The sequence below is a fragment of the Sphaerodactylus townsendi genome, linkage group LG07 (genome assembly GCF_021028975.2).
Source record: "Sphaerodactylus townsendi isolate TG3544 linkage group LG07, MPM_Stown_v2.3, whole genome shotgun sequence".
Taxonomy (NCBI): Eukaryota; Metazoa; Chordata; class Lepidosauria; order Squamata; family Sphaerodactylidae; genus Sphaerodactylus; species Sphaerodactylus townsendi.
Genome location: NC_059431.1, coordinates 55,208,763 through 55,223,513, shown reverse-complemented (window position 1 = coordinate 55,223,513; position 14,751 = coordinate 55,208,763). Strand labels below are relative to the sequence as shown.

General features: G+C 41.1%; 1 protein-coding gene across 2 annotated transcripts in view; it reads left to right on the top strand.

Annotated features, from left to right (window-relative positions):
* Window positions 1-14,751, top strand: part of MCC (MCC regulator of WNT signaling pathway) — a 240,601-nt gene that overhangs the window by 167,571 nt on the left and 58,279 nt on the right. For both annotated transcript variants that reach the window (XM_048503353.1, XM_048503355.1), the window contains 2 exons: window positions 9,780-9,922; window positions 13,977-14,140. In XM_048503353.1, the coding sequence (XP_048359310.1) occupies window positions 9,780-9,922; window positions 13,977-14,140 (307 nt within the window). The remainder of the gene's footprint in view (window positions 1-9,779; window positions 9,923-13,976; window positions 14,141-14,751) is intronic.

The following is a 14,751-nucleotide window of genomic DNA, read 5'->3' as shown; positions in this document are numbered from 1 at the left end:
GAGTTGCCTTAGATGCCTTGCAAGCCTGATAAGCCCTCTCAAGGGACCGAATTCAGCCTCTGGACCATACGTTTCAAATCTCTGGCCTAGATGTGTGGGGTTTTTAAGAATCTCTCTGTGGAGTTTGACTGGGCTTGTAAATTTGAGCAATTATGTAGGAGTGATTTTTAAATGTACTCCTTGGTTGCTGTTTTCTTGGGTTGCAATTTTTATTGTGAAGTAAGCTGTTGTTTTTTATTGTTACATTTAATGAATTATTGTGATTTTATTTTTTAAAAAACATATCTGTCTTTTGTAGGAATGGGGAAATACTTCAAATAAATAAATTAGAAGAGAAACGTAGACTTTAAGTTTAAAAATTGTTTTCTTGAGTGGGAGAGGAGAATATTATATGTCATACATTTTTGTGGGTTTGTCCATCTTTATCCTAGAAAAGTAATTAAAAATGGGAAGTACTATTATGAAAAGATCTAACAAAACTATTACCATAAACATATTTTTAACAAACTGTGTTCATAGGGGACTTCACACCTGAGGACATCAAAGCACTTTAGCAGCACTCACTAAAGCAGAATGAATGTTGGAAAATAGCCAACGCTTAGATTGTATGTGAAGTCATGAGAGAATTGCTGTGCACACACCCTGTCAACACCCCAGATGAAATCCTTAGTGGAGATGATTCTGGGGAAATAATCCATTTGCCAAGTGTAATTTTTTGCTGAATACTTAACCTAAGGAAGCAATTTGAAAGATTACATTTTACTATCTTATTGGCTTCCCTTCTCTGATTTGTTGCATATCAGGATGAGTCATTATCCCTATTTAATGCTGGATCCAGTAATTCTGATCTGATCAAATACCAATAGCATCTATCAGCTAAAAGACAGCCAAGCTTTCCCAGTGCCAATCTATATACTAATTTTGTTGAGAGGGAACCCTGATAGGCAAGTCACCATATGAAGATCATGACTATGAATCCAGAGTCCACAAAAGAGCAATCTGAACATGATTCAAGATACATTTGTAATGTACAAGCCTACTTTTTTACTGGGAGAATTTTTGTGGGTAGCCTGATTCCCAAAGTAGGTATTATCAGAAATGTACATACTGCTTTAAAGGAATAAGTAATAATTGTGTTAAAACTGTACATTATTATATAATTTAATAAAGTTCATGACAATGTCACCCTTTTCATTCAAGCTTACTTTTATTTATTTCATTATTTTTATAATATTGTAATCTATCTTTGGTCTCAACAAGAAAAACAGGCAAAAAAGATCATTATAAAGCATACAATAAATACGAAAAAAATCTGTATTGCACAATTGAACTACAAAATAAAGGAAATCTAATACATCCAATAAAGATGTAGTATGAGGAAGAGAACTTCCTAACATTTGGAGGCAAACCCAATTACCTTTATAAAATGTGTTCGTTCGTTCATTCATTCATTCATTCATTCATTCATTCATTCATTCATTCATTCATTCATTCATTCATTCATTCATTCATTCATTCATATTTATAAGCCCTCCCCCCAAAGGGCTCAGGGTGGCGTACAACATCATAAAATAGCATAAAATCCCATATATATACAACCAATAAAACATTCCAACAATAAAACAGATGGCAACACAACAGATGTTAACACAAACCACCCCCCTCCCTTCCTTACCCATGGGAGATCGGATGATGTTATTTACCTTCCCGGCTGGCCAGGTGGAAAAGCTTGGTGGAACAACCCACAAGGCCCTAACCCCCTTCTGCAGCCTGTTCCACCAAACGGGGGCCAAAGTCGTAAATGCCCTGGCCCTGGTAGAGGCCAGCCGGATACTTCTGGGGCCAGGGACCACTAGCAGGTACTCCTCCAAAGAAAGGAGGGCCCTGGAGGGGCAATTTGGAGGTATGTAGGTCCAAGACCGCTCACGGCCTTAAAGGTCAAAACCAAACCCTTGAACATGATCCGGAACGCGATAGGTAACCAGTGGAGATTGTACAGGACCGGTGTGATCCGGTCCTGGCTAGATGCTCCAGTAAGGAGCCTGGCTTCCACATGCTGCACGAGTTTAAACTTCCAGATCACAGCCAAGGGTAGCAAGTTACAGTAATCCAGCCTGGAGGTGACTGTTGCATGGATCACGTTTACATACACAACATTTTTTTTACTGCATTTCTATTCCCTTTATAACAATATCATCATGAACTGTTCTGTTTTATGCATTCTGTGGAACAAAGGAGAGTATGAGTCTTCCTGTCCTCCTCAGACTGGTTTTACCAGGTGGGAACCACAGTAAAGAATGCTTGGGTATGGACCATGGACGTAGGTAAGGGGGGGTTCTTGGGTTTGAGCCCCCCCCATTCATGTCCGAAGCTCCGCCCCTCCGTTTGTGGGTTTTTAAAACATTTTAGTGCTTTTTCGGTTTTTGGCCTGCAGGGGGCGCATTGTTTGGGATAGCAGCACCACACTTTCAGGGGTTGTTTGGGGGACACTCCCGATGATACTACCCAGGTTTGGTTAGGTTTGGTTCAGGGAGTCCAAAGTTATGGACTCCCAAAGGGGGTGCCCCCATCCTCCATTGTTTCCAATGGGAGCTAATAGAAGATGAAGGCTACATCTTTAAGGGTCCATAACTTTGGACACCCTGAACCAAACTTCACCAAACCTGGGATGTATTATCAGGAGAGTCTCTTATTGATGCCACTCAGGTTTTGTGAAGTTTGGTACAGGGGGTCCAAAGTTATGGACTACCAAAAGGGGTGCCCTCATCCCCCATTGTTTCCAATGGGAGCTAATGGGGATGGGGGCTACACCTTTGAGGGTCCATAACTTTGGACCCCCTGAACCAAACTTCACCAAACCTGGGTGGTATCATTAGGAGAGACTCCTAAAGATACCCTGAAAGGTTGGTGCTTCTAGCTTAACAATTGCACCCTGACAGCAGGCACCCCCCAAATTTCCCCAGATTCTCCTTTTAAATCCACCCCCTTTGGCATGGATTTAAAGGGAGAATCTGAGGTCCTCAGTTTAGAAGAAGAAGAAGAGTTTGGATTTATATCCCCCCCCCTTTTTCTCCTGTAGGAGACTCAAAGAGGCTTACAATCTCCTTGCCCTTGCTCCCTCACAACAAACACCCTGTGAGGTGGGTGGGGCTGAGAGAGCTCCGAAAAGCTGTGAATAGCCCAAGGTCACCCAGCTGGCATGTGTGGGAGTGCACAGGCTAATCTGAATTCCCCAGATAAGCCTCCAGAGCTCAAGTGGCAGAGCAGGGAATCAAACCCGGTTCCTCAAGATTAGAATGCACCTGCTCTTAACCACTACGTCACATTGAAAGTGATGCTGTTTCAGGGTGGGGGACAATCCACCCCAAAACAGCATCACTTTCAATGCTGTTTAACTAGTGACCCCAGATTCTCCCCTTAAGGTGGATTTAAAAGGAGAATTTGGGTTCTCTAGTTTAAACACCATTGAAAGTGATGCTGTTTGGGAGTGAATTCCAGCATCACCTCAGCTGCCCGGGGGGGGTGGGGGGGGGAGCAAAACTCAGATTTTGCACTGGGCTCCATTTTCCCTCTGTGCCTCTGCCCAGAGGGGAGGGGCAGGGCAGGGCAGGGCAGGGCAGGGCAGGGCAGGGCAGAGGAGTCTGCCATCCCGGCCTCGGAGAGCTGCTTTTATAAGCGCTAGGCCAGGGGCGGGGCTTGGGGGTGTGGCTCCACCCACGACCCCATAAAAAATCTATACCTACATCCCTGGTATGGACAACTGTTGCTCTTGAAGAAAAGGAAGAAAAAGCAGTGGATTTATATCCCCCCTTCCTCTCCTGTAAGGAGACTCAAAGGGGCTTACAAACTTCCCTTCCTCCCTCACAACAAACACACTGTGAGGTATGTGGATGCTCAGAAGAACTGTGACTAGCCCAAGGTCATCCAGCTGACATGTGTTGAAGAATACAGGCTAATCTGAATTCCCCAGATAAACCTCCACAGCTCAAGTGGCAAAGTGGGGAATCAAACTCAGTTCCTCCAGATTAGAGTATACCTGCTCTTAACCACTACACCATTGCTGCTCTTGCCCCTTTATGTGTTGACCCTTCAGAAGTCTTTGCTTAGATGAGTGAACCTGTCTGAGTACGTCATACTGAGTAAGGCAGTCTTATGGATCCCACTCCGGGCAGTAATAGCTAGCACAATGAATTGAGTAAGTAATAGCTGGCACACTGAATTGAACCTAGAAACTGCCAGTGCAGCAACAACTGAATAAGTTTATTATACAAATTCCTCCTAGCTCTTGATAATAACAGTTCTGTAACACCTGGAGTTTGAAGTTGTCTCTATTTGTGTAAAGTGTTTTTCAATAGTCTGGTATCAGAGTTACTGTGACATGAACCTACATGTTCAGAATGGCTTGGCCATGGTCTGGAGTAAATTAAAATGGGGAAATGTATTTATTGAACCTGTATTAACTTGCTTTTCCAGAAATAATCCTGAGACTTGGTGAATCCCCAGACTCTTAACTGAAGTATCTGAACCCCCTCAAATGTGGGAGGCCCCCAAGACTTTAACTTTCCCCACCTGAATCTCTTCCATTTTGCCAGAATTCCATTTCAATTTGCTCCCCTTGGACAATTAACTACAGAAGTCAAGCACAGACTCAGATCAGCTACAGTAGAATGAGGCTGTCTACACACATAAGCATAGATGTCAGCATATTGATGACACCCAAATCCAGAACTATGAATGATCTCTCCCAAGCTACAAATTGAACAGCATGGGGAGTAAAACCATAAAAATAAGCCTTCTGGGATCCTGTAGGATAGGTCCCACAGTAATGACAAGTGGTCATCAGTGGCAACCATCAAAATTCAGTCTATAAGGGACTATTTAACTTTACACCTTTCCATAGCATATCTCTTGATAACTATTTTGACCTCCAGATATCTCATGGTTTACTGTTTCAGAGGCTTCTGGTAGATCTGATAACAACAAAGAAGCACAATCTTTTATTATAGTCAAATGGAGGTAATCAATTAAAGCCACCAATAGCAGTTCTCTCATAGCCCAGCCAAAAACCCAGTTCTCACCTGAGCAGTGGCACTGAATCACTTATAAAGTATTAGCTCATTTGGGAGGAGGAGGAGGAGGAGAAAAGGCTTAAGTACTTTGTGTTAAAATAAGAGAAGGGAAAAAAGATTACTGCAATGGGAGAATATATTTATTAAACTTAAATATAATTAAAGTTATATTTTTCTCACGGCATACATATATGTGTGCATGCATATACGCATCTACTTCCAGCAGGATCATAAACAGTTCTTTTTCAAATTATGAGCTGTGTTTTCTGTTGACTACAAAGCGAGAAAGCAGTTCTTAAGCCATATGCCTCCCCCTCAACCCAGGAAAGAGCTGATAATTATCTATTAATTTATAAATGCTGCAAGAAAACAGAAAGTAATTAGACTGAGCCAAATGAGAAACCAAATGGAAACTGTGAGAAGTGGAATCTTTAAACAAGACTTTTTCTGAGGAAAATATAGGGGCTGTATGTAGGTTCACGTAGGTTCCATAGACAGCAGAATCCTTCAGCAGTGCAAAAAACCCTTATATAGATTATTGGAGTTTAAACCTGTTTAGAAAAAAAATGGGCAAAGCTCACAGCAGCTGGCCTCTTCAAGTGTTACCATTGTGATTAGCCAATTCTCTCTTCCACTCAGAGAGGTAATTCAGATTTTAAAATGAAGGACTAATTGCACAGAGTTGACATTAAATGAACAAACAAATTACCCTTCTGACCAGAAATAGACAGCTCTTTGGCTGCATGGTAATTGTTTTTTGTCTGAAGCTAATTATTGTTGGCTTGTGTTGGGGATAATAATTAACTTATTCAGAGAACATTTATCCACATATATACGTCTTCATTATCTTGTCTTTCTTGCTGTTTAAGGCTTGGCTCCTCACCTGCTTTAACATGTATTGCATAGCATTTCAAATGTTGTTTTGATCTGATCTGAACATAACCATTGTTGCATTTTGTTAAATATTTGCTTTGCCTTGCTGAGTTTTCAAGGTATTTAAGTAAGGGTTGTAAGAAAACTGGAGCAATGCAAAATTTATAACTTATTTTTTCCCTTTCACTCTTTCTTGTTCATTAATTGCCCTAACCACCCTCCTGTCAGGTTATAGCAAGTGCAGATGTTCCTGTAGTTCACTTTCTTGCAGAAATGACTGCTGCTGGGTGTAGACTATGAGTGAGAGCAGTCCACACAGGAGAAGGAACTCACAGAAAACCGCATTTCCTCTTCCATGATTAGAAGTAACGTGATAGTTTTCCTAATTACTGAGGAAGGAAGTGTGATCTTCAGCACAACCTTCCCCTCTTCATGTTGCACTGCTTATACAAATAGATCTCGTGTGAGTGGGCAATTCCACAGGTTAGGATAGCAGTAGAGACCTACTTGCTTTAGCTGTGTGCTGTGAAATAATGACTACTTTAAAGTTACAGTTAATTTCTATGAAAGCTAAGAGGGCATAATACATGGTCCTCACTCCTCACCAGAGGCAAAGCGCCAACGGGGACATCCGAGGCGGCTTGTCCCAGGTGCTGCAGGAGGCAGCGGCGCCAGGCAGGCTGATCCCTGCCGCTGGCTCTCGAGCTGCGGGAGCCAGCAGCAGGGAGTGGGAAACCCCCTCTGCACGACAGAGCAGATGGCTGCTGCTCCGGGGGCAGAGGGGGGATGGCGGCGGCAGCCTTCTGCTCTCTGCTGCCAGCTCTTGTGCTGCAAGAGCTGGCAGCATGGAGCAGGAAAACCCCTCTGCCCCGCTCCATGGAGCAGAGGGGGATGGAGGGCTCTGTATTTTCTGCCCCCCCATGGGTCCCCACACTGTGGCCACCACCACCACCCCCCGCACCATCAGGATAAGGTAAGTGGGGGTGTGGGAGAGGGAGGGTGCAGCGGCCCTTGTGGGGGGGCAACTTTGCTTAGCTACACCTCTGCACCTCACAGAAGAATTGCATCCATATATTATGTTGATATGAAAAATAATGCAAGAAAGCTTTTCTCCGAAAATAAACCCTATCATGATTTTTCGAGGATGCTTGAAATATAAGCCCTACTCCAAAAATAAGCCCTAGTTACAGATTCTCTGGCGCAGCTGATCTGGTCCCGTGGGGGGCACAAAGTCATGGGAAAAAATAAGATATCCCCTGAAAATATATCCTAACACTGTGGTGGCAAACCTTTGGCGCTCCAGATGTTATGGACTACAATTCCCAATTGGCCATGCTGGCAGGGGCTGATGGGAATTGTAGTCTATAATATCTGGAGTCCCAAAGGTTCACCACCACTGCACATCTTTTGGAGCAAAAATTAATAGAAGACCTTGTCTTATTTTCAGGAAAACACGGGATAGTCAGTTCTTTTTAGTGAGAATTTGTGCAAGATGTTCCAAGGACTTGTGTCCTTGATACATTTAGCAGATGTGCTACAAATTGAAAAAGATTGCTTTTTGTGTTAATTCTAATACTTACTGGATCATTTGCAGAGCCACTGTAGTGGGACAGATAGCATATCATATTTGGATAAAAGAGGTTTGGATTCAAATAGCTGCTGTGTGTCATGCCTGACTGTTGCCCTTGGGCCAGTCACTGTCTTTCAACCTAACCTACCTCACATGGTAGTGATGAGAATTACATGGGACTATATTCTATAGGGATTACATCAATTATTTTCAGCGTTTTCAACTTAAAAATCCTCATTTTGATTTGCTTTTCCCATGTAAAAAATGAACTCGTGTCATTAGTTTCACACCATTTTTGTTCCCTTGCACTAACTTTTCTACACAAAATGTATGAGGTTTCCAACTCTATTTGTGATTCATTACATGAGCATTATAACATTGTGTTGCGTACTACAGTTCCATTCTACTTGTGGAAGTCTTTCCTCTGATAGAAGAAGCTTTCTCTAGGATGAGTATGGGGGTTTTTTTGTCAAGGGAAGACAGCTGCTGAAAGAGAATACCGCCTGTAATGGAACAACTCTGCCAAACCCAACTGTGTGCTTATGTGTGTGTATGAAATGAATTGTGTTTAAAACCTGAACTATGTACATACACAAATCTACAAAATTAACAGTCAGAAACAGAAAACCAAAACTATTGCCAAAGAGATGTTGCGTTACCAAAATGGTACAAGTCTGGATTCCATGCCCAATGAGGAGTGGGTTAGGGAGTTAAATAAGTTTAGTCTGGAGAAGGGAAGGTTAAGAGGCACGGACATAAGTGGGGGGGGGGGTTCCTGGGTTCAACCCCCCAATTACATTTCCGAAGCTCCACCCCCCCACCCCCCGTTTGAGGGTTTTTTGTATTTTTAGTGTTTTTTCAGTTGTTGGCCTGTAGGGGGCACAGCTTTTAGGCTAGCAGCACCTAAATTTCAGGGATTTGTTGGGAGACTCTCCTGATGATACCACCCAGGTTTGGTGAAGTTTGGTGCAGGGGGTCCAAATTTGTGGACTCCCAAAGGGGGTGCTGCATCCCCCATTATTTCCAATGGGAGCTCATAGAAGATGGGGGCTACACTTTTGAGGGTCTATAACTCTGGACCCCCTCAACCAAACTTCACCAAACCTGGGTGATATCATCAGGAGAGTCTCCTAAAGATACCCTGAAAGTTTGGTGCTGCTAGCTTAACATTTGCACCCCTGACAGCAGAGTATCACATACTCATTAATGGATAGAGTCCATTCATAAGTCCATAGGGTTCTCCACAAAAAACTGGGAAAACTTATTGACTCGCGTAGAAGTTGAGGGTGGGAAATGCAGCAGCTACTGGTAAATTTCAAAAATAAAAATAGATACCAATAAAATTACATTAATTGAGGCATCAGTAGGTTAAATGTTTTTGAATATTAATTTCAAAGAAAAACAGTAAACTAGCTCTGTAAGTGGAAAAGAGGGTTAACAAAAACAATATGGTCTCAACAATAACTTTAAAAGTACAAGAACCTTAGCTCAATCCAAAACTGGATTTTTGGTCAGGGGAGGAATGTTTATGTTAGCAGTACTAACATTTCAGAGTATCTTTAGGATACTAAAGTATCTTTAGGAGACCCTTCTGATGATACAACCCAGGTTTGGTGAAGTTTGGTTCAGGGGGTCCAAAGTTATGGACCCTCAAAATGTATCCCTATCTACTATTAGCTCCCTTTGGAAACAATGGGGGTTGGGGCACCCCCTTTGGGGGTCCATAACTTTGGACCCCCTGAACCAAACATTACCAAACTTGGGTGGTATCATCAGGAGAGTCTCTTGAAAAATCCCTGAACTTTTGGTGCTGCTAGCCTAAAATCTGCATCCTCTGCTGGCCAACAAAGTAAAAACCTAAAAAATTTTTTTTAAATACACCTGAGTCGCTTATAAGTTGAAGGGGGCTTTTTCAGCACAAAAAATGTGCTTAAAAATTCAACTTATATTCGAGTATATATGGTAAATGTAATAGAGAATATTTACATTATATAACATGGAGGATAATTTAGTAAACTGTCTGTTCAGTAGGGTGCATTGCATCTGTCTGGTGAATGCACTCCATACTGGATGTTGTGAATTTTAGAAGCTATTGTTATGGACACTTCCCAGGTTCATAAATTCTAGAAAAATGTACAGTATAGATTACATTCATAGAAAGTGACACTGTAATATTCAATTGTTGCAATTATAGAAACAAAATTTGTGTTTTTTCAGCAGAAGGTGGATATGTTTTTCAATTTGTTTATTTTTGGTTTATTCCCCAGGGAAGAAGATGAGTATTCAGAACTACGATCAGAACTTAGTCACAGCCAGCATGAGGCCAATGAAGATTCACATAGCATGGACCAAGATCAGACTTCTGTTTCCGTCCTAGAAAACCAGTCAACCATGGTCACAGCTGACATGGGTGAGAAGTTTGTTTTTTAAATGGAAATTATGTAAAATTGCAGCAGCAAGAAGATATTGCAGTTTTTGACAGACTTGTCAACATGTTCAGAGGAAAAGTGAAGATTAATAAAGTAAATTGTAGGGCAGAATTAAAGGTATGAGCCAGTTTTCCTAAATACATCCAATATAGTAATAATGTGGTAGCTGCAGAGGAAGAATGGAAAGCAAACTGCTTGAGCAACTTTTGTAAAATAAGCCTTAAAAATTGAAGACAATTTTTTAATTTTTTCCTTCATTTTGGTTGCTAGTCATTGAGCAGGATTATTACTTGCAACAAGTAACCAGAATCCATCTATGAATGTGTTTTATTGTGAAAAAAATTGACAAATGTGACAAATTTAGAAAGTGACAGATGTGATTAAAATCTTGCTTTCTTTCCCATCTTGCCCTTATTCATTCCTTGAGAGTGTGGAGTTGATTGAAAACTTTTCAGTTAAATATTTGGTATAACTACTGTTTGTTGTGGTATCCAAATTCCAACTGGATTTGTTCATGCACACTACGTGAAACTCTGATCCATGATTTTATTCTGACTTGGAATCCCAATTTGGCAAGAAAAAAATTCAGTTTGTTAAAGCTATCAAATTTGGACATCACAAGCAAATAGTGATTTTTTGTGACATTTGAACACAACCTGTAAACGAGTGGTTGTAAAACACTGAACCATGTCCATCTAAGTTTTCACTACTGTTAAGTATTATTCTAAGTATCCCTTTTCCTGATTTTCTCTCATTCTTTATGCTGATGAATTTTGTTTTCTTTTAAACTGTGCCGGTAACCATATTGACTGTCAAGATCACAATAAAGATAAAATAACAAAGTGAAATTAAAAATCAGCATTTTTCCAAAACTTGTTGCTTTCTGGGAATTGTTTAATTTCTGTACAGATGGCTGGTCCCAAAGTAACAGTTGACCATGTAGGGCAGTGATGGTGAACCTTTTCGAGACCGAGTGCCCAAATTGTAACCCCAAACCCACTTATTTATTGCAAAGTGCCAACATGGCAATTTAACCTGAATACTGAGGTTTTAGTTTAGAAAAAACGGTTTGCTCCAAGACACGCTTTACTCGGGAGTAAACTTGGTGAAGCAACCGTTCAACGCTTTGAATGGGTGAATCACGACCCTAGGAGGGTTTACTCAGAAGCAAGGCCAGCCTAGATGTGTGAGCATGTGGGGGTGGTTTTCCACTCCCCCTACATGACGAACTCTGTGCGCACATGCCCACAGAAAGAGCTCTGAGTGCCACCTCTGGCACGCGTGCCTTAAGTTCACCACCACTGATGTAGGGAGTGTTAAGGTTATTTGTGAGTGGGGTTTTTTTTGGGTGGGGGTGTCAATCTCAAGCAGGATTTGTGGTTCACAGCTTTGGCTTTGGGCTCTTTGGTTCAGAAAGCACATATTGTAGCTTCTGAGGTGCCACAGAGATATTATTTAGAAGGAGAACATATTTCAGTATAGAACCAAGTCTGCTATCAGTTTCATTAGAAAACGTTACTGTGTATGGATACACAGAGGTTGTACTCTGACAGTTTTTCTCTTTACCATTTATACTAGTAACACGCCATATTACTTAAATTAGTACTGTCTATACAATGGGGGAACCCACAAGGACTTGCAGGGTCACATTATTGTCCCCTGCGTCATCATCTTCACACATTCAAGGGGAAATTGCTCATCATACACAACTCCAACAATGGACAGAGCAAGCTAAATGAAAAGTTACAAACGTCCATAACATCGGTTGAAAATTATGTGGTAAAATTTCCAGAGATGGCCCTGCCTACACCTTGGTATGGGCAGCTGCATTGGATTAAAGCCCGTAACAATCAAGACTATAGAACAACACTGGGAAGATTTATTGTCCTTTTATTATTGTTACATTTGTTTTTCTACAAATAAGAGAGATGTGAACATCATAAGTTTACATTGTAAGATGTTTATTTTCTGCAGTTCGTCATCCATATTCTTTCCACTGGGTTTTTTTTTTTGGTTCCTTTTCTGCTATACGTATGTTTAAGTTCTTTTTAAAAACCCTTTTTCTTTGGTTTACATGTTGTACAAATTCATCATGAACTGAAAACACAGCACTACACATTGTGCTAATACAGCAACCTCATTGATATACTGAACTACACTCACCTGTCATGATACACTAGTAAATTTAGCTATGCTATTCTACTGCTACAGGCAGTAAAACATCAAGGGCTAAAACAGCTAATCTCCCTTGCTGTATGTTACAAATTCAATGACCGCATTTAATGGAGCTTCTCCTTGAGATGTTGGTTCCTCTGTGTTGTAAAGTCGTATTTCCTGCAAGGAAGGTAGCCTGAGGGGTAGAACTTAAAGGACAAGAGCTTGTTTAAGAAAGACATTGTCTTGAAAAATGTGACAAAATTGGTAGAAATTGTCAATGAGCTTCAGGAATGCAAGGAAAATAAATACGTTTTATAAGTTCAGCAATCTCACTTCATCCAGGCCTAAGAAACTGTATATTGTAACTGAATTGTTGTTTATTTTTAAAAATGATTTTTAAGTGGATCTGACAGAGCAGAATTTTTTTTCTGTGGCGAAGGCCAGCGGATGACACAGAAAATGTTTAGAAACTCAGAAATGCATTATAAATACACACAATTTTCAAAGGTAAAATAAAACAAAAAGGAAAAATTCAGACTTATTCTCAGTTACGAAGAGAGGGCCAAAATATTTTTACATGGATTTCCAGATTTGGGGGGGGGGGGGGGGCACTGCGTCCCTATCCCCAGCGATGTGGAAGAGATAACTGTATTTTCATCCCTATGAAAAAAAGACTGGAGAGGTTATTTAGGGCTTTTCAGTTTCAAAAAAGACAACTAAGAGGAAATATGACTTACGTTTATGGAATAGAATGTGGTGTGGATAGAGAGCCATTTTCTCCTTCTCGCCAAATACTGGTGTGTGGGGACATGAAATGAGATTGGTAGATAAGTATTAATCAAGGGGAAATTGCTTATCATAAAAATAAATACCACTGAGCCCCCCCTCCACTGTGAAACTCCACTTTAACATCTAATGAAAGCTGACTAGATACTGGTGTGCCAAAGGTAGAGAGTAAGACCTGCTCACTTGCTTCTATGGCAGTAATGGCAGTTGCCATTTTGTGCTTTGCTACTAATGCAATAAGGATGCTTGCTTCGGGAGACATAGGTTGCTGATAAGTAGAGAAACAATATGGAGAAAGCTTTTTTCCTCCCTTTCCTTAAATATTAGAACTCAGAAGTATCAAATGAAGTTGACAGGTAGTAGATTCAGGGTGGATGAATATATGGCAGAATTCCACATGGACCAAAAACAGCGGTGTGAAAGCGGTGTAAACCCTTTTACACCATTTTCACACTGTTTTCACGCTGCTGTTTTTGGCCTATGCGGAATCCACCTATGACTTTATGCAGTGTGAAACTCGCTGCTACAGAATGTGATGATGGTCACAGGCTTACATGGTTTAAAAAATCACTGATGGTTACTAGCTACTTGTTCAGATGCAAAATGCCTCTGAATGCCAGTTGGTGCAGAGCAGTAACAGGGATAAGTTTGGCCTCAGGACCCCTACTTGTTGACTTGCTGGGGCTTCTGGTTGGGTAATGTGGGAAATGGAATTCTGGACTAGACAGACATGCTGTGTGGGACTGGAAACAATTCCCTTGGCTGCTGGTCTGCCTTTCTGACACCAGTAGTGATATATTACACATTTCATGGAATCATTCTAGAAAGGCTCTACTGTTCAGCCCATTCAGTTGCATGTAAAAGATGACACTGATTTTTGTGCACATCTTCATACAACATTCAAGTCTGAAAAATTGCTAGTAAATTAGTAACTTGCTAGGTCAGGTTAATACTGTTTGTGCTTGGGAAGGGGCAGGTTGTGAAGAGAAATATTTGACCATTTGAGGTAACTTTTAAAAAATCTTAACCTCTCATTCTTTAGATACAGATTGACTTTTAGTGCTTGTCTGACATGCTCTTTCTGTTGTTCAGATACCTGTAGTGACTTGAACTCTGAACTGCAGAGAGTGCTGACGGGTCTGGAGAATGTTGTCTGTGGGAGAAAGAAGAGCAGCTGCAGTTTGTCTGTAGCAGATGTGGACAGACATATCGAACAACTCACCACTGCCAGCGAACATTGTGATCTAGCCATTAAGGTGTGGTAATAGAGCTAGTCACTTTATAATGTAATTTAAAACCAGATGAACACTATTTTTAATACGCATGTTGCATTTTTCTTATAACAATCACAATTTTATTGGGCACAGCTTTGATGAAGAACATTATTAGTGTTCCCGCTTTAATAAGGTAATAATCCAGTCATAGAGAAATGCTATATTGAAAATAGGCTAGAATTCTTGCCTGTCTCAGTTTTAAAGCTCCTCTAATCATTGACCAAAGTTGTTAAGTCATGGATTTGTGTGGGGCTTTCTACTGAGGCTTGTGGCCTGTCCTTCGAACCAGAGGCGTTCCTCCCATTGGGCAAAGTAGGCAGTTGCCCAGGGCGCCCCCTTGTGGTGGGCGCAAAAACTGCAGGTTCATTTGTGGGATTTTTTTGTATTTTCAGTGTTTTTCCATTTTTGGCCTGCAGAGGGTACAGTTTTTAGGCCAGCAGCACCAAAATTTCAGGAATCTTTCAAGAGACTCTCCTGATGCTATCACCCAAGTTTGGTGAGGTGTGGTTCAGGGAGTCCAAAGTTATGGATTCCCAAAAGGGGTTCCCCATCCCCCATTGTTTCCAATGGGAGCTAATAGGAGATGGGGCTAC